General features: G+C 47.8%; 1 protein-coding gene across 3 annotated transcripts; it reads left to right on the top strand.

The window, feature by feature from the left end:
- Positions 1–1,131: 1,131 nt before the first annotated feature.
- Positions 1,132–17,599, top strand: LOC115051735 (echinoderm microtubule-associated protein-like 6). Of its 3 annotated transcripts, XM_029515546.1 has the most exons (44): positions 1,132–2,543; positions 2,627–2,786; positions 2,870–2,968; positions 3,916–3,984; positions 4,054–4,239; positions 4,351–4,486; positions 4,583–4,784; positions 4,872–5,009; positions 5,266–5,407; positions 5,480–5,522; positions 5,663–5,872; positions 6,074–6,241; positions 6,647–6,753; positions 6,840–6,940; positions 7,034–7,220; positions 7,298–7,403; positions 7,637–7,730; positions 8,094–8,194; positions 8,280–8,482; positions 8,596–8,707; positions 8,789–8,916; positions 9,031–9,172; positions 9,265–9,417; positions 9,496–9,627; positions 9,882–9,970; positions 10,056–10,223; positions 10,313–10,514; positions 10,604–10,730; positions 10,827–10,905; positions 10,974–11,103; positions 11,181–11,279; positions 11,443–11,463; positions 11,558–11,572; positions 12,623–12,796; positions 13,155–13,363; positions 13,447–13,604; positions 13,972–14,086; positions 14,182–14,370; positions 14,453–14,625; positions 14,717–14,879; positions 14,972–15,075; positions 15,283–15,436; positions 15,522–15,622; positions 16,205–17,599. In XM_029515546.1, the coding sequence occupies exons 1-44, from the start codon at positions 2,347–2,349 to the stop codon at positions 16,227–16,229; spliced, it is 5,811 nt and encodes a 1,936-aa protein (XP_029371406.1). In that variant the 5' UTR covers positions 1,132–2,346; the 3' UTR covers positions 16,230–17,599. The 3 variants fall into 3 exon arrangements, with proteins under 3 accessions (XP_029371406.1, XP_029371232.1, XP_029371316.1); XM_029515372.1 differs by having other exon boundaries at positions 1,133–2,543; positions 5,266–5,522; XM_029515456.1 differs by lacking the exons at positions 11,443–11,463; positions 11,558–11,572 and having other exon boundaries at positions 1,133–2,543; positions 5,266–5,522.
- The last annotated feature ends 179 nt before the right edge of the window (positions 17,600–17,778 follow it).

The raw sequence follows: 17,778 nt of genomic DNA, 5'->3' as shown, positions 1-17,778 counted from the left end.
ACTACAGCTCCCATCATGCACTGCGGCTCCTCTGCACTAAACCACTTTGACCTGATGCTCTGACAGAGGCGAGAAGCTGGCGGAGATATGCGCTATGTAGACCGGAATTATGGACTTTGGCCTTCAAAATAAAATAACGTTGCGCATTACACGAAATGAATTGTTTTTTAAAGCCAGACGAACACGGAGAAAGATTGTATTGATCAGCGTGTCAAGATTATGACGATGTTTGTGTGTATGTTGAGCTGAACATGAACAATTCCCCTTTTTAACTTAAAACATGGACAACAATAGACTGACGTCATATTGACGGCTCCAGTGTTAATAGAACAATAAAAGGAGAAAATAAAAAAAGAAAAATGAACGGTTTGTTCAAAATAAAACTGAAACAAAGTCGGCGACGAAGGAACCAGAAAACCAGATTAGCATTTTATTATGAAAGCTTCAACAGGAAGTGCCGCTTCCTTGTGTCGGTGTTGTCGGTGATTCCTGAGATTCCCGTTAAATCCTGACATTCCCGTTAAGTCCCGACTTTCCTTCACCTTTTCCTGATTCTCAGCTGTTGGCGAGTCGGAGCTGCTCCAGGTCTCTGTCGGTCCGGCCGGTCCTGGTTCCGGTTCCAGCTGGAATCGGCGACAGACGGCGGAGGGATTTTCTCAGGATCCAAATCCAGACTGCATCGACGGTCGGTCACTGAGCGGGTCCGGACCGGGTCAGAGGAACACGGATCACAGAGCCCCCCTGACCCGGCTCAAAACTCAGTCCAGTATTTTGACAGGAGCTGCAAAGACATGTGGCCTGAACATGAAGTGTTCTGTGTCGAGTTCAGGAAAGATCTGTGTTGGTCCCTTTAGGTCTCTGTCGGTTCTTGCTAGGTCCTCTTAGCCCTTGTAGATCCCGTTGGTCCTTGTTGATCTTTGTTGGTCCCTGTTGGTCTTTGTTGGTTCCTGTTGATCCCTGTTGGTCTCTGTTGGTCTTTGTTGATCCCTGTTGGTCTCTGTTGGTCTTTGTTGGTCCCTGTTGGTCCCTGTTGGTCCCTGTTGGTCTCTGTTGATCCCTGTTGGTCTCTGTTGGTCTTTGTTGGTCCCTGTTGATCCCTGTTGGTCTCTGTTGGTCTTTGTTGGTCCCTGTTGGTCCCTGTTGGTCTCTGTTGGTCTTTGTTGGTTCCTGTTGATCTCTGTTGATCCCTGTTGGTCTCTGTTGGTCTCTGTTGGTCCCTGTTGGTCTCTGTTGGTCTTTGTTGGTCCCTGTTGATCTTTGTTGGTCCCTGTTGCTCCCTGTTGGTCCCTGTTGCTCCCTGTTGGTCCCTGTTGATCTTTGTTGGTCCCTGTTGCTCCCTGTTGCTCCCTGTTGGTCTCTGTTGGTCTCTGTTGGTCCCTGTTGGTCCCTGTTGGTCCCTGTTGATCTTTGTTGGTCCCTGTTGCTCCCTGTTGGTCCCTGTTGGTCTCTGTTGATCCCTGTTGGTCCCTGTTGATCTCTGTTGATCCCTGTTGGTCTCTGTTGGTCCCTGTTGGTCCCTGTTGGTCTCAGTTGGTCTCAGTTGGTCTCAGTTGGTCCCTGTTGGTCCCTGTTGGTCCCTGTTGGTCTCAGTTGGTCTCTGTTGATCCCTGTTGGTCCCTGTTGATCTCTGTTGATCCCTGTTGGTCTCTGTTGGTCCCTGTTGGTCCCTGTTGGTCTCAGTTGGTCTCAGTTGGTCTCTGTTGGTCCCTGTTGGTCCCTGTTGGTCCCTGTTGGTCTCAGTTGGTCTCAGTTGGTCTCTGTTGATCCCTGTTGGTCTCTGTTGGTCCCTGTTGGTCTCAGTTGGTCTCTGTTGGTCCCTGTTAGTCCCTGTTGGTCCCTGTTGGTCCCTGTTGGTCTCAGTTGGTCCCTGTTGGTCCCTGTTGGTCCCTGTTGCTCCCTGTTGGTCCTTGTAGACCAGTTGCTCCTCCAGATGAAGTCTGTCTGTTGTGGTTCAGAGTTCACATGTTGTGGTTTTGCTGCAGCTGGATAACCAACAAAATTCCAGCCGTGACTAAAGCTCAGTTTGAAGAAACACCGTGATGTTGCATAGCGATAGTTTCTGAGTGACGGCTGATCGACAAAGGCTGACTGAAGCTGCAGGATTCTGTTGTTTATTTAGGAATTATGGGAAGTGTAGTTGAATGGAGCTCTGATGAAGTGACGGCATCGACGGCCAGCAGGAGCCGTCTGGGTTAGCTGGATGGACACGGATGGTCTGGCAGAACTGGTGCTCCGGACCGGACAGACCTGATCAATCCTGACCCGGCCTGGTGTGACCTCCGGGGTGAAACCAAAACATCAGTTCTTATTGGTGAATGTTTGAGGCCAACCTGGTTGTGAGGGAACATGTCAGATAAGACGGCACCGCGATGCCAGCTGAGGCTGGAGTGGATCCACGGGTACAGAGGTCACCAGTGCCGGAACAACCTGTACTACACCGCCGGGAAGGAGGTGGTCTACTTTGTGGCAGGGGTGGGTGTGGTCTACAACACCAGAGAGCACACCCAGAAGTTCTACCTGGGGCATAATGATGACATCATCAGGTGAGCTGTTGTTTATGCTGCTTATACCGTAAATATAAACTCTATACCATATAAGACAAACACTGATCTGACTCCGCCCCCAGTCTGGCTATACATCCAGATAAGATCCAGGTGGCTACAGGTCAGGTGGGGAAGGACCCCTACATCTGTATCTGGGACACCTATGCCATGCAGACCGTGTCCATCCTGAGGGACGTCCACACACACGGAGTGGCCTGTCTCGCCTTCGACTCTGATGGACAGGTGTGTGTGTGTGTGTGTTATTGTTGTGGTTGAGTGTGGTTGAGCATCATGTTGGTCACTTGACACTTTGACATGTGTTGTAGCGGCTGACGTCAGTCGGCCTGGATGCCAAGAACACAGTGTGTGTTTGGGACTGGAGAAGGGGACGTGTCCTCGCCATGGCAACCGGACACTCAGACAGAGTACGACTCCTCATCTTCACAACAACAACAGTGAGATAGTTCACAACCAGTCAGGGCCATGATCAATCAGGTCATTGATCAGTTAGGTCCACGATCAGTCAGATCATTGATCAGTTAGGTCCATGATCAGTCAAATCATTGATCAGTTAGGTCCACGATCAGTCAGATCATTGATCAGTTAGGTCCACGATCAGTTAAGTCCACAATCAGTCAAATCATTGATCAGTTAGGTTCACGATCAGTCAGATCATTGATCAGTTAGGTCCACGATCAGTCAGATCATTGATCAGTTAGGTCCACGATCAGTTAAGTCCACAATCAGTCAAATCATTGATCAGTTAGGTCCACGATCAGTCAGATCATTGATCAGTTAGGTCCACGATCAGTTAAGTCCACAATCAGTCAAATCATTGATCAGTTAGGTCCACGATCAGTCAGATCATTGATCAGTTAGGTCCACGATCAGTCAGATTATTGATCAGTTAGGTCCACGATCAGTTAAGTCCACAATCAGTCAAATCATTGATCAGTTAGGTCCACGATCAGTCAAATCATTGATCAGTTAGGTCCACGATCAGTCAAATCATTGATCAGTTAAGTCCACGATCAGTCAAATCATTGATCAGTTAGGTCCACGATCAGTCAGATCATTGATCAGTTAGGTCCACGATCAGTCAAATCATTGATCAGTTAGGTCCACGATCAGTCAAATCATTGATCAGCTAAGTCCACGATCAGTCAAATCATTGATCAGCTAAGTCCACGATCAGTCAAATCATTGATCAGTTAGGTCCACGATCAGTCAGATCATTGATCAGTTAGGTCCACGATCAGTTAAGTCCACGATCAGTCAAATCATTGATCAGTTAGGTCCACGATCAGTCAGATCATTGATCAGTTAGGTCCACGAGCAGTCAGGTACAGTATTGATGATGGCTTTCCTACAGATCTTTGATGTGGCCTGGGATCCTTTCCAGTCCAGTCGGCTAGTGAGCTGTGGCGTCAAACACATTAAGGTGAGACAGAAAGTCCATCAGCTGGACTCTGTGTCCAGGTAAAATGGCTGATGAGCTGTGTGTCTTTAGTTCTGGACCCTCTGCGGGAACGCCCTGACGCCAAAGCGAGGGATTTTTGGGAAGACAGGCGACCTGCAGACCATCCTGTGTGTCTCTGCAGCAAAAGATGAGCTGACGTACTCTGGAGCTCTGAATGGAGACGTTTATGTGTGGCGAGGAATCACACTGCTCAGAACCATACAGGCAGCACACGGGGTGAGGGGGCGGGGCTTAGCAAGAGTCAGCTGGTTAGTGTATAATCTTAGGATCTAGTTTCAAGTCTTAATACAATATGTGTGTCTTCCTCTCATTGGGTCGGCGGGCCAGGCCGGGATCTTCAGCATGCACGCCAGCGAGGAGGGCTTCGCCACCGGAGGACGAGACGGCTGCATCCGACTGTGGGATGTCGACTTCAAACCCATCACCAAGATCGACCTGAGAGAGGCAGAGCAGGGATACAAAGGTCCATACCTCAATACGTGGTCCCCGGCACTCAGACCTGCAAATACCTGGATCAGAGAGAGAGATGGTGTGCAGTCAGTGACGTTTTCTGTTTCAGGTCTGTCGATCCGCAGTGTCTGCTGGAAGGCTGACCGCATTTTGGCGGGAACCCAGGACAGCGAGATCTTCGAGGTCATGGTTCGAGACCGGGACAAACCGGTTCTGCTGATGCAAGGTCACAGTGAGGGTGAGCTGTGGGCCCTCGACCTGCATCCCAAACAGCCAGTTGCCGTCACCGGGAGCGACGACCACTCGGTTCGGTCAGTCTGGATCCACCAAGGCCCCCATCTGTCTCACCTGTTTGTCTCTTCACTGTCACCTGTCTCTCTCACCTCTCTGTCTCTCAGGTTGTGGAGTCTCCCTGATCACACTCTGCTGGCTCGCTGTAACATGGAGGAATCGGTTCGAAGTGTTTCCTTCAACAGCGACGGCTCTCAGCTCGCTCTGGGGATGAAGGACGGCTCGTTCACCGTGCTGCGTGTCAGGTGACTCATTTACACGCCGTTTTAGGATAAGATCCTTGTTCATCCATCTTTCTGTTCCTGTGATGTGACACCGTAAAAGGTTGTTATTACTTCATGAACCAATCAGATTGTTTGGTTAACCAGTTTACCAGCTAATCCAGGTCAAAGGTCTGTGTGTTCTCTGGGGAGCCCCGAAGACCTCTGAGACCAACTCAAAGACTTCCGACTAAGATTGGCATGTTACCAACGTCAGCTGACCCTAACCCTTTTTCTTCAGGGACATGACGGAGGTTGTCCACATCAAGGACAGGAAGGAGGTCATCCATGAATTGAAGTTTTCTCCAGATGGCTCCTTCCTGGCAGTGGGATCAAACGACGGACTGGTGGATATCTACGCTGTTGCTCAGCGCTACAAGAAGGTGGGTGAGTGCAGCCGCTCCACCTCCTTCATCACCCACCTGGATTGGTCGGTTGACAGTCGCTTCCTGCAGACCAATGACGGCGCCGGAGAGCGACTCTTCTACAGGATGCCAGGTACCAACTGACTCCAGCACGCTCAAACACTGAGACTTGATCTGGCTGGGACTGCCCTGTGTAAACTTGGGCCTTCACTTCAAAGTTAAATTGAGACCTGCTTGTCTCCTGACCCCTTAACCTCTTCCTTCGTCCTTCAGCAGGGAAGCTGGTTTCTAAAGAGGAGGCCAAAGGGATCCACTGGATGACGTGGACCGGCATAATCGGCACTGAGGTGAACGGGATCTGGCCCAAATACTCCAACAGCACCAATGTGAACTCTGTGGATGCCAACTACAGTAGTGCTGTGCTGGTGACCGGAGACGAACTTGGCCTGGTCAAACTCTTTCGGTTCCCCTGCCTGAAGAAAGGTCAGTTAGCCCATCAGCATAGGAACCTTCTTCGTAGCTCAGAGGTCCTGGATAAAGTTCTTCACCCTGAGTCGTGTTTGTCAGAAACTGTAAAGGATTTAAGATGCTCCTGGTCTCCAGCCATGCTCTTGGTGTTGGATCAAGCTGCTCTGTAACTCCTTGATGTTTCTCCATAAATTCTGCACCCTCTTCCTCAAACAGGAGCCAAATTCAAGAAGTACATTGGCCACTCTGCCCATGTGACCAACGTTCGCTGGTCCAATGACCTGCAGTGGGTTGTGAGCACCGGTGGCGCTGACCACGCTGTGTTCCAGTGGAGGTTCCTACCAGAAGGCGTCATGAATGGTGTCTTAGAGCCCCTTCTCCAAGGTAAGCCCAGGCTTTCTCTCTTCAGCGTTTATCCCAGCTAACAGTGGCCCATACTGGTCCAGAGCAAACCTGTCCCCAAAAATCCTCATGACTGAGGGTATAAACTGGATGCTTGAGGTACTCAGCTGTGTTTTTAGGCTGAGGTTCACCATCCTAGACCACTTCATTTATTCTGATACATTTGTTAACATGAACGAGCTCCAGCCTAAGTTGCTATTTGTTATCTCCAAATCTCTCTGCAAACCCAGTTATGTCCGCATCGCTTCTGTCATTTGCTTTCTTGCATTTCTATTAGTCAACTGACCCTCAATACACATTTGTAATTTTTAAATCTCTTTGTCCCATCATAACAAATGAACCATCGCTGTTAACCATGTTCATAAAGTTTTCTCTTTGTGTCGTCAGAAGGTTATGCTGACTCCAATAGTGGAGAGTCCGACTCAGATGTCTCCGACGTCCCTGAGCTCGACTCAGACATCGAGCAGGAAGCTCAGACCAACTACGAACGCCAGGTCACCAAAACACAAAACCTGTCTCAAGCTGTGATGAAAATGGCTTCCTTGCCTGTGTCACCTGTCTCATCTGTCCCTGTCTGCAGGTGTATAAGGAGGACCTGCCTCAGCTGAGGAAGAAGCTGACTGGTTCCCTGAAGCGGCAGAAGGCTCCAGAGGAGAGTCTTCGTCTGCAGTTTGTTCACGGGTGACAACAGAATTTCTGAACCTTTAGACACTAAGAATAACTACCTTTCCTCTGACCTTTTGTTGTGGCGGTGCCACTTCCTCTCTCCTGTAGGTATCGGGGCTTTGACTGTCGGAACAATCTGTTCTACAGTCAGGCGGGGGAGGTGGTGTACCACGTGGCCGCCGTTGCCATTGTCTACAACCGGCTGCAGCACAGTCAGCGGTTCTACCTCGGCCATGACGACGACATCCTCAGTCTCACCGTCCACCCGCTCAAGGACTACGTGGCCTCTGCTCAGGTACGCCAGTCAAACTGAGAGCATCGTTTTACTGTGTGACTGGCTGAGACTGTTTCTGATCGGCTGTCTGTGTTTAGGTGGGCAGAGACCCAGCTGTCCACGTTTGGGACATCCAGACCTTGAAGTGTCTTTCCCTGCTGAAGGGACATCACAGCAGAGGAGTGTGCGCTCTGGAGTTCACTGGTACGGCCATCACTGCAACATTTGGTGACCCCACAGACACCAAAGAAGAATCATCACATCAGTTACCATTAGGTGTCCTGTTGTCCCTGTGTTGTCCCTGTATCCATTTTATCCATTTGTTATCCCTCAATAATAAACTTGGGAATCAGTTGCCATCACTTTGTCTATAGGAGAATCACTGATGAGACATCTAACAGTCTTTGTCTCTGTCTGTCTCTCTGTCTCTTTCTCAGCTGATGGGAAGAGTTTGATTTCAGTGGGAATTGATGATTTTCACTCCATTGTGATTTGGGACTGGAAGAAAGGAGAAAGATTGGCCAAGAACAGGTACAGACACACAAGTACAAAGCTAGTTAGCAGCTGGTCCACAGCCCATCTTTGCAGGTATGGTTCGGCCTGTCATGAGCGGTGGGGACTCTTGAGTCCTGAAGAGGTCCAGGTTGGTCCTCCGGCTCACGAACATATCTCGACATCAGGCTGTGAGATGAGAAACGTCAGAGAGATCATCATTACTTCAGAGCTCAGTCAGCACCAGTTTAACAGTCCGTCTTCATGTTATGCTGTGGACATCCTCAGTGCGAGCTGGGAGCTGATCTGTTGGTCATCACCCCTAATTAACCTTGTCTTCGGATAATTTTTGCTCACAATGATCAGGTTCTGAAACTGAGACTGAATGTTTCTGTCCTACAGGGGACACAAAGACAAGATATTTGTGGTTAAGAGCAATCCGTTCAGGATGGACAAGCTGGTGACTGTTGGGATGAAACACATCAAGTTCTGGCAACATTCAGGTGAACACGGGGACATTTCGTCTGTCTACCCCTGGCACCAGGGTTTATGCCAAACTAAGCTAGTAATTTGTGTCTTGGCCCTCAGGTGGCGGTCTGACGTTCAAACGAGGGATATTTGGTAATTTGGGGAAACAGGAGACGATGATGTCAGCCTGTTATGGACGATCTGAGGATCTGGTTTTCTCTGGAGCCACAAATGGAGACGTTTACATCTGGAGAGACACAACCCTCATCAAGACCATCAAGGCCCACGATGGACCGGTGTTTGCCATGTGCTCCCTGGACAAGGTGACATCATCACACCATCATCCATCATCTCCCGTCCTTCAGGCTTCATTTGTATGTGAGTGTTTCTGATTCTTGCCTGGTTTGTCATTTCCTGTGTTGCGTTTGCTGTCCAGGGTTTTGTGACGGGGGGGAAGGACGGCATCGTGGAGCTGTGGGATGACATGTTTGAAAGATGCTTGAAGACATATGCCATCAAGAGAGGAGCTCTGTCTGCGTCGTCTAAAGGTCTGTCACACCTCCACACCTGGTCTTGGAGAAAGTCCTGGTCGCTGTGGTCTGTCTGATCTGTGTATGGTCCTGGGCCAGGTCTGCTGCTGGAGGACAATCCGTCCATCAGAGCCATCACTCTAGGTCATGGTCACATCCTGCTGGGAACGAAGAATGGCGAAATCCTGGAGATCGATAAGAGTGGACCCATGACGCTGCTGGTTCAGGTCAGACTACTCTCACTGACATCTTACAAAAGCTCTGCCCCTTTTAACCTCTCTGCTGCCACACAGGTCAATATCACCTGTTCATGACGTAACCAGTGTGTGTACTGTGTTCAGGGTCACATGGAAGGGGAGGTGTGGGGTCTGGCAGCTCACCCTCTACTTCCTGTCTGTGCCACCGTCAGCGATGACAAAACTCTGAGGATCTGGGAGCTTTCAGCCAATCACCGGATGGTCGCTGTCCGGAAACTCAAGAAAGGTGAGATGCACTCAGGCTCCCAATCCTGCTGATTGTGACATCCACCTGTTCATCTAGCTGAGTGTTATCTGTTCCCCTGTGCTTCCTGTCAGGTGGGCGGTCCTGCGCCTTCTCTCCGGACGGTAAGGCTCTTGCGGTTGGTCTGAATGATGGCAGCTTCCTGGTGGTGAATGCTGACACTCTGGAGGACATGGTAACCTTCCACCACCGCAGAGAGCTCATCTCTGACATCCGCTTCTCCCAAGGTACCTGAACTCAACACACCGACATGGCAGCGGGAGAAGCTGATTGGTTGATCCCTGATGTGACAATGTACATTCCAGATACTGGGAAATACCTGGCTGTGGCATCCCATGATTCATTTGTGGACATTTATAACGTCCTGACCAGTAAGAGAGTCGGCATCTGTAAAGGAGCCGGCAGCTACATCACCCACATCGACTGGGACTCCAGAGGTGAACGCACACATCTGTACTGATGCTAAGAAAACACACACCCTTTGGCTGGTGATGTCATCAGCAAACAACAGAATACTGAGTTCAGAAATTCATGTTCCTCAGAGGATGAACCCTGTTGAGGGAGCGACTGATTATCAACCCAGTCTGTTAATAGAGACAGTGTTTTTTTACTGTTAAAATAAATACATTTAAAAACAACACACGACAAGCAGGTGTGTCCTACTCACACAGTGGGGTGATGATGTCCTCAGGTAAACTGTTGCAGGTAAACACGGGGATGAAGCAGCAGCTGTTTTATGAAGCTCCTCGAGGACGTAGACAGAACATCAGTGCAGCCGAGGTTAGTGTGTCTGTGCTTCAGTGTGTGTGTCTCAGTTTGTGTCTCTCCATGTCAGTGTGTGTCGCTATGTCTCTGTATGTCTCAGTGTGAGAAGTTGACCTGGTCCAGCTGGACGTCTGTCCTGGGTCCTTTGTGCGAGGGAATATGGCCGACACTCAGTTTGGTCAACACAACGTCCCTGAGCAGAGACCAGAGACTGTTGGTGACGGGAGACGACTTCGGCTTCATCAAACTGTTCAGCTTCCCCTGCAGGGTGAGGCACGACAGACACACAACAGATACAACACAGACAAACTTAATAGGAAGCAAACACTGAACTTATCCTGTGACCTTTGACCTCAGGGCCAGTTCGCCAAGTTTAAGAAGTATGTGGGTCACAGCACCAATGTGACCAATGTGCGCTGGTCCAATGATGATTCGATGCTGCTGTCGGTGGGCGGTGCCGACACGGCGCTCATGATTTGGACCAGGGAGGCACTGGGACACAGAGAGACTAAAGTCATGGACAGCGAGGAGTCGGATGACGACCCTGAAGAGGACGGAGGTACCAGCCGCCACGTTGTCACGGTGATGGACAGAACACCTGGTTCAGTTCTGAGTGTCCTGGTTCCCTGTCATTGTGGTTGTTTTCAGGCTACGACAGTGATGTGGCACGGGAGAAGGCAGTGAACTATGTCACTAAGATCTACTCGTCCAATATCAGGAACATGTCAGGAACCAAACCTCACCTGCAGCACAAAGAGCTTCCTGTTGACGAGAGGTAGTTCAGATCTCCATGGAAACACTACAATGAATGTCATCAGTTTATGGTTGAGTTGAGAAACTTGGACAAACTGTGTTGTCTCTGTTCTTTCAGGCCTCCAGTGAGCCGTGCGGCGCCGCTGCCAGACAAACTGCTGAGGAACAATGTGACCAAGAAGAAGAAGGCGGTAGAGGTCTGGACAGGTCTGGTGCAGGTCAGTCCTCTGACCTCTGACCTCTCTGACAGCTGCTTGTCTTTCAGGAGCTGGTCCTGGAACACGTCTTTGGCTACAGAGGCTTCGACTGTCGCAACAACCTTCATTACCTCAATGACGGCGCCGATATCGTCTTCCACACTGCCGCGGCCGTGGTGATCCAGAACCTGTCAGCCGGTCGGTAGACCTCAGACTCAGTGTCGCTTTAAATGCTGCCGCTGCTGATGTTACACCTTTACATCCTGTTCTCACAGGAACCCAGAGCTTCTACTTGGAGCACACAGATGACATCCTGTGTCTGACCGTCAACCAGCATCCAAAATACCAGAACGTCATTGCAACGGGTCAGATCGGTGAGTCATGTGACAGGAAGTTCAGTCAGTCTGTGTCCAATCAACACAAAGATCAATGAGCTTTGATTTCTATGTTGTTCTCGTGCACGTCCTGCGGCTCTTTCCCATCACACCTATTTTCTTTTTCACTGCTTCGCCATCGTCATCGTCACCTCATCACCAGGTGACATCACTGACCTGCCAGGTAAGACTCACCTATCTGTGTGTCGTTGTCGTCGTCGTCATCATCATCACACATCTCAGTGTTTAACCTCTGCTATTGTTGTGTTGTTGTGTAGAGGCCGAAGTGTCTGGTGAGTACCGCCCCCCAAAAAAACTATCAGACACATCATGGCGGTCAAGCTGTTGTCATGTATGTCATGTGATCTCACACAGGGAAAATACCTAATGACATCATAGTGACATCATACCAGCAATGTCATCTCTGTCCAGCCTGAATTTTGTGTGTTTATCCGTCCATTCTCATCCTCCATCCTTGATAATGACGTTTAGAGTCACGTCTCTACATCGGACGCTCCAATTGGCTCCTGTGGGTGATGTCACACCCAATCAGAGTCTCTTGAACTCCTGATCAGATAAAGAATAAAGACAGAGAGACATGGACAACCAGATATTTAGATGTGTCTTGCTCTGGTTTTGTTCATCCTTTGGTTCAGTGGTTCTCCTTGGCTGTTTGGCTTCATAGTTTTCTGGTTCCAGATGATTCAGTGATTCCCCCCCCCCCCTGCTTGTCCTCAGTTCTTGTTCTCTTCATTACCTTACAACCTTGGGTCCTTGATTGCTTAGAATTACCAGGTTCTGGTCTTGTTCAGTATCCTGGTTCCAAAAGGTCTAGACTCTCCATTTCCTGAAAGCCTGTCTTTGCTCTTGATTCTGTGGGTTTTGTGTCAGGAGGAGAGGAACCTCAGCTGTTCAATCCACAAGTTTCTCTTTTCCTTGGTTCCTTTCCTTGGTTCCTTTCCTTGGCCTTAGGAAATTAGGTCCCTGGCACTACAGTTCCCTGTATCTGTTGGCCCACAGGAATCCCTGGTGTTGACACATGCATTACAAAATCACTGACTTTACTGACTACAGTAAGTACAGTACAGCCTGGACTCTACCTAGAATGCTGAGGGTTTTACCTAAATAGTACCTTAGTTCTTGGTCCCTGATTGATTCTGGGGAACCTTGGGTCCTTGTTTCTGTAATCTTTAACTTCCTTGGTTCTTATGGTTCAGATCCTGTGCTTTTCTTAAGCCCGCAGGTACTTGTGTCAACAGTTGCTTAGATCCATAAGGCCATAAACTTTTGGTTCCTCGTTTCTTTACTTGTTTGCTTCCAATGACTCTGGTCTCCTCCCGCAGGCCTTGCCCCTTCTATCCATGTGTGGGACGCCATGACAAAGCAGACGCTGTCTATCCTCCGATGCTCCCATGCAAAAGGTGTTGGCTATGTAAACTTCAGCGCCACAGGAAAGTTGCTACTGTCGGTTGGAGTGGAACCAGAACACACCATCACTGTGTGGAGGTGGCAGGAAGGTACCGCTGATCTTGAACAGATAGGTTCATTGCTTTGACTATCAGCTGCGCAGATTTTAGAGCAGAGGTGTTTAACTCTGGCCCTGAAGAGCTATTGTCCTCCATGTTTTAGATGTTTCCTGCTCCAACACACCTGATTCAAATGAGTAGTTCCTTAATCAGGCATCAGCAGAGCTGGATGAATCAGGTGTGTTGGAGCAAATGTTTAGAATGATCTAAAACATGCAGTACAGCAGCTCTCCAGGACCGGAGTTGGAGACCTCTGGTTTAGAGTGTATTATTTACATTTCTAAAGCACACAACACTGCTATAAATGTACCATAGATGGGTATCCATGGTAACTTCTGACCTCTGCCAGGCACCAAGGTGACCAGTAAAGGCGGCCACGCTGAGCGTATCTTTGTGGTGGAGTTCAGACCAGACTCTGACACTCAGTTTGTATCAGTGGGAATAAAACACATCAAGTTCTGGACTCTGGTTGGAGGTTCGCTCATGTATAAGAAAGGTGTGATCGGCTCGGTGGAGGATGGGCGTATGCAGACCATGTTGTCTGTGGCCTTTGGTGCTGTAAGAACTCTGACCCACCTCAGAATTCAATCTGTAAACTTCCAGTTTCAGGATTTGTGTAAGTCGCTGTTTATCTTGTCCAGAACAACCTGACGTTCACTGGTGCTATAAATGGAGACGTGTATGTGTGGAGGGAGCACTTCCTGGTGCGGGTGGTGGCGAAGGCCCACAGTGGTCCAGTCTTCACCATGTACACCACCCTGAGAGATGGGCTCATCGTGACAGGGGGAAAGGAACGACCGTAAGTACCCACAAGTCAACATGATTCATCGTGTCTTCACAGTATGATGGTCATGCCTATTCTTTGTCCAAGGCATTTTCCTATTTGACACTTTTCAGGAGCAGAGAGATCTTTTTTCTTTCCCATATTCCTTGAAACCTGTGGCCTGCTTAATAACATGGAACGTCTTTCTCAAGTAGTTTTCCTTTAATTGGGCTCCCCTGGCAAAGTAATTATCCCAGATTTATTTCAGTTATTCAAAGAGCTCTAAGGCACAATACCATCCATGGGTTTAACTGAAAAACAAAGAATGAAATGTTTGACACTTAAATCCAATTTGCATAATACTTTGCAAAGCCGTGTAATTCTGATTATTAAATCATGACAGGACTAAGGAAGGTGGCGCTGTGAAGCTTTGGGACCAGGAGATGAAGCGCTGCCGAGCATTTCAGCTGGAGACAGGGCAGCTGGTGGAGAACGTCCGATCTGTCTGCAGAGGGAAAGTACGAGATGTTGGACCAGATTGATATTCTGGTCAGCAGACTTTACTGAGTGCTTTGCTTCTGGATCTGTTACGTCTCTGTTTCCCGTAATTCAGGGAAAAATCTTGGTGGGAACCAAAGATGGAGAGATCATAGAAGTTGGAGAAAAGAATGCTGCCTCTAACACCATGATCAATGGACACACTCAGGGAGGGATCTGGGGTTTGGCGTCTCATCCTTTCAAAGATGTCTTCATCTCCGCCAGTGATGACGGGACAATCCGAATATGGGACTTGGCTGATAAGGTGAGGAGACGTGGTCCTCAGGGTTCGGTTTTGTGTCTCCAGTCTTAATCTGGATCAAAATTTTTCTGGTTTTCTGTTTTAGAAACTCCTGAACAAGGTGAGTTTGGGTCATCCAGCCAAGTGCACCTCCTACAGCCCCAATGGGGAGATGGTCTCCATCGGCATGGAGAACGGAGAGTTCATCGTCCTGTTGGTCAACTCCCTCACCGTCTGGGGCAAGAAGAGAGATCGCAGCGTCACCATCCAGGACATACGGTGCAACATCTCAGATATCAGAACAGACGGTAGGACCTCAGGCACTTTCTTAGTCAGCTGAACTTGTTTCTGGGGTTTTCTTGTGGTTCAGGTTCAGTCCAGATAACCGGTTCTTGGCGGTGGGGTCAGTTGAAAGTGCAGTGGACTTTTATGACCTTTCTCTTGGTCCATCCCTCAACCGGATTGGTTACTGTAAGGACATCCCTGGCTTTGTCATCCAGATCGACTTCTCCGCTGACAGCAAACACATCCAGGTCCAAAATGCTTTAACCACGAACCCTGACTGAAAGTGGGTCCAGGTGCTGGGACCGTTAACCTTTCACTAACACCTTAATTTCTTTTCCAGGTGTCTAGCAGCACCTACAGTCGGCAGGTGCACGAAGTTCCGTCTGGGAAGATCATAACGGAGCAGCCTGTCATTGAGAGGATCACCTGGGCTACCTGGACCAGGTGAGACCACTCTCCACCACAGATCCACCACTGTGGACCAGCTCCCAGGGCAGTTCACAGGCTTGGAGATGGTCGGACTAACTTTGAGCCTTTAGTTTAGAACTTATCTTGTAGTGATGATGTCATTGTGGCAGGAGCCTGAGAGAGGTGTTGGTAGAGTTTCCTTGGACTCGGTCTTACGACTCTGACCACCATGCCGTTTTGTAGCATCCTGGGCGAGGAGGTTCTTGGTGTTTGGCCCCGTAACGCAGAGAAGGCAGATGTGAACTGTGCTTGTGTTTCACATGCCGGCGTCAACCTGGTGACAGGAGATGACTTCGGCCTCATCAAACTTTTCGACTTCCCCTGCTCTGAAAAATTTGTGAGTGAACGTTGTGGGTGGAGGATCATGTTGGTGTACCAGATGACCTCATCACCTTACTGAACTTCCTGTGATCTGTTCACAGGCGAAACACAAGCGTTACTTTGGCCACTCCGCTCATGTGACCAACATCCGCTTTTCCTGTGATGATAAATTTGTCATCAGTGCCGGAGGCAGCGACTGCAGGTGAGACACATGGTGATGTTAAAAGAGCAGCAGCTGGATTCACTGTGAACACATAGGGACAAAAAGGCTGTTCACATCGATCAGTTTCCATAAACACTGAACCGTTTCAATAGCTTATATTGATTAATTAATTACATATATAATAAAACAAACCTTTAAAAAACTGTTCTGTAAATCAACAACCTCATTAACTATTTACAGGAAGTGTCGTCTCCTCCATCAGCTGATGGTTCTTTCTTTTTTCCCTACTTAAACTAAAACAATCAGCTCTCACAGCCCAGACTTCAGTTGATGTTGATGTTGATGTGGGCTGTCCTCAGCATCAGACGATCTGTTGTCACTGTTACAGGAACAATGAAGGGTCATGGATAAAAGCAACAGCATAAACTGTCACATGGGAATCGAACACAGCTCTCCTGTGTCATATTTCACCATCCTTCTCCTGACCTTCACTTTATAACTTGATAAACACAACGTCATAGCAAAAGGACCTGATAATGATGTCATCACAGCCTGCTGACTGATGAGCTGAGAGCTTGTTTCTGATTGGACGATAACACTGTTGTTTCTTTCATTTTGCAGTTTATTTGTGTGGAAGTGTCAGTGAGTCAGCCGAGTCTGTCCTTTATCCCCGGTGATGCTGCGCTCACCTGACGCCTCTGTCCCTCCAACTCAGATTGAATAGGAAGTCTGAGCGAACGGAGCTGACCCGGACTCTTCATGCATCTTCTTCAGATGCTTTTATTGTGAAAGTGATGAGGTTCCTGTGTGTTTTGTGCAGTTCTGGATTTAACCTCCTGGAGCTTTGTAGCTGTTTGATGTAGCAATTTTTCTGTTTGTCAGTGCCTTTTTAACTTTGACCAAACATTTGATACAACTTTATTCTTACGTGGTGCTATGAGATGTGGTCATTTAGGGCTCTGACAGACACTTCTGACACTTCACTGTTTGTGTGTTTTTTATGTTAAGTCTGTGATGATGATGATGATGCAGTAAAAATTTATTGCAGTATTTAAGTAGAACGATAGAAGAAGATGGATCTTTGTTTGATCCCAGTTATTAAAACTGAAAATATTCCAAGATAAATTCAAAAAAGTAATTCTACCTCAAAATAAAAAAAAAGTGACAATTAAAAAAAAGAGAACAATATTTATGGCAGAAAATGTGGATGAGTCGTTTTCTCTTCTGTCCACACGATGGCGCTGTTTTCTCTGTAGAAATAAAACACGAAGAAGTTGTAGGTTGTATTTTAATGTTGGAATTTAAAGGGACATTACAACCTGCGTCAGTCTCAATGAGTCAAACGAAATCCAGGTCAGCATCCAGAAACAGAAGAAAAAAGGCGAATAAACTCATTTAGCAGTCTGGTTGTAATTGAAATTAAACGTGACAGTTGATCATTAAAACTCTGGTCTGTTATTGGCTGGTCCCGAGGACAGTTACCTGTCAGGTGGTTGATGGTCTCATTATTAGGGATGACTGGGCGGGGTACCTGAAAATCTGATGGAAGTTTTGATGATGTTACAGAAACTGAGGAATGAGGTCTACAGTACATTCATATGTAGACGGCTCATTGACTGGATCCAGATCCAGGTGAATTACCTTTCACAGGTAAGACTGAACATTATTTCTGGTTGCTTTTGGCAGTAAAACTTGATGTCAGATGAATCATGTGATGAATCCTGTCAGTGAAGCTGCCTCCAATCGACGTTTGACTAAATCTGTTTTCAGGAGGTTGGAAGGGTTCATGTTGAACTGAATCTCGTTGAATTGGTAATTCAGATGGTTGTTACTTGTTGATCATGTGTCAGTGAAGGTTTCCAGAGATGATGAGTCGACTTTCACTGATTAGTAAACAGCTCATCTGTATGAAATATCTGTTGGATTTTAAAGGTGGATGAATTCTGAAAGTCTGGACTCAACACATTGATGTTAAAAAAGAAGACAGAGGAAGATCGGACTGAAGTGTTTAGTGTTAAAATGAATGTTATATTAATAAAAGTTTTAATTGAAATTAATTTTACATCAATGCTTTTTTTTTTTTTACATAAATGCTTTTCATTCAGAAAACTCCTCTTTCACATATTCAGTGTACAGAGAAAAGAAAACAGCACTGATGTTTCTAAATAAAGTCCAGAGTTTGCCCATTTTGTGTC

The sequence above is a fragment of the Echeneis naucrates genome, chromosome 1 (assembly GCF_900963305.1).
Source record: "Echeneis naucrates chromosome 1, fEcheNa1.1, whole genome shotgun sequence".
In the NCBI taxonomy this organism is placed as follows: domain Eukaryota; kingdom Metazoa; phylum Chordata; class Actinopteri; order Carangiformes; family Echeneidae; genus Echeneis; species Echeneis naucrates.
This window is presented reverse-complemented; position numbering and strand designations above follow the sequence as displayed.

Excerpts from the sequence above, each read along its gene's own strand:
- LOC115051735 (XM_029515372.1), top strand. The coding sequence starts at position 2,347 with ATGTCAGATAAGACGGCACCGCGATGCCAGCTGAGGCTGGAGTGGATC. Across the intron at positions 6,754-6,839 it reads AGACCAACTACGAACGCCAG|GTGTATAAGGAGGACCTGCC; the intron begins GTCACCAAAACA and ends CCCTGTCTGCAG. Across the intron at positions 10,731-10,826 it reads GAGCTTCCTGTTGACGAGAG|GCCTCCAGTGAGCCGTGCGG; the intron begins GTAGTTCAGATC and ends CTGTTCTTTCAG.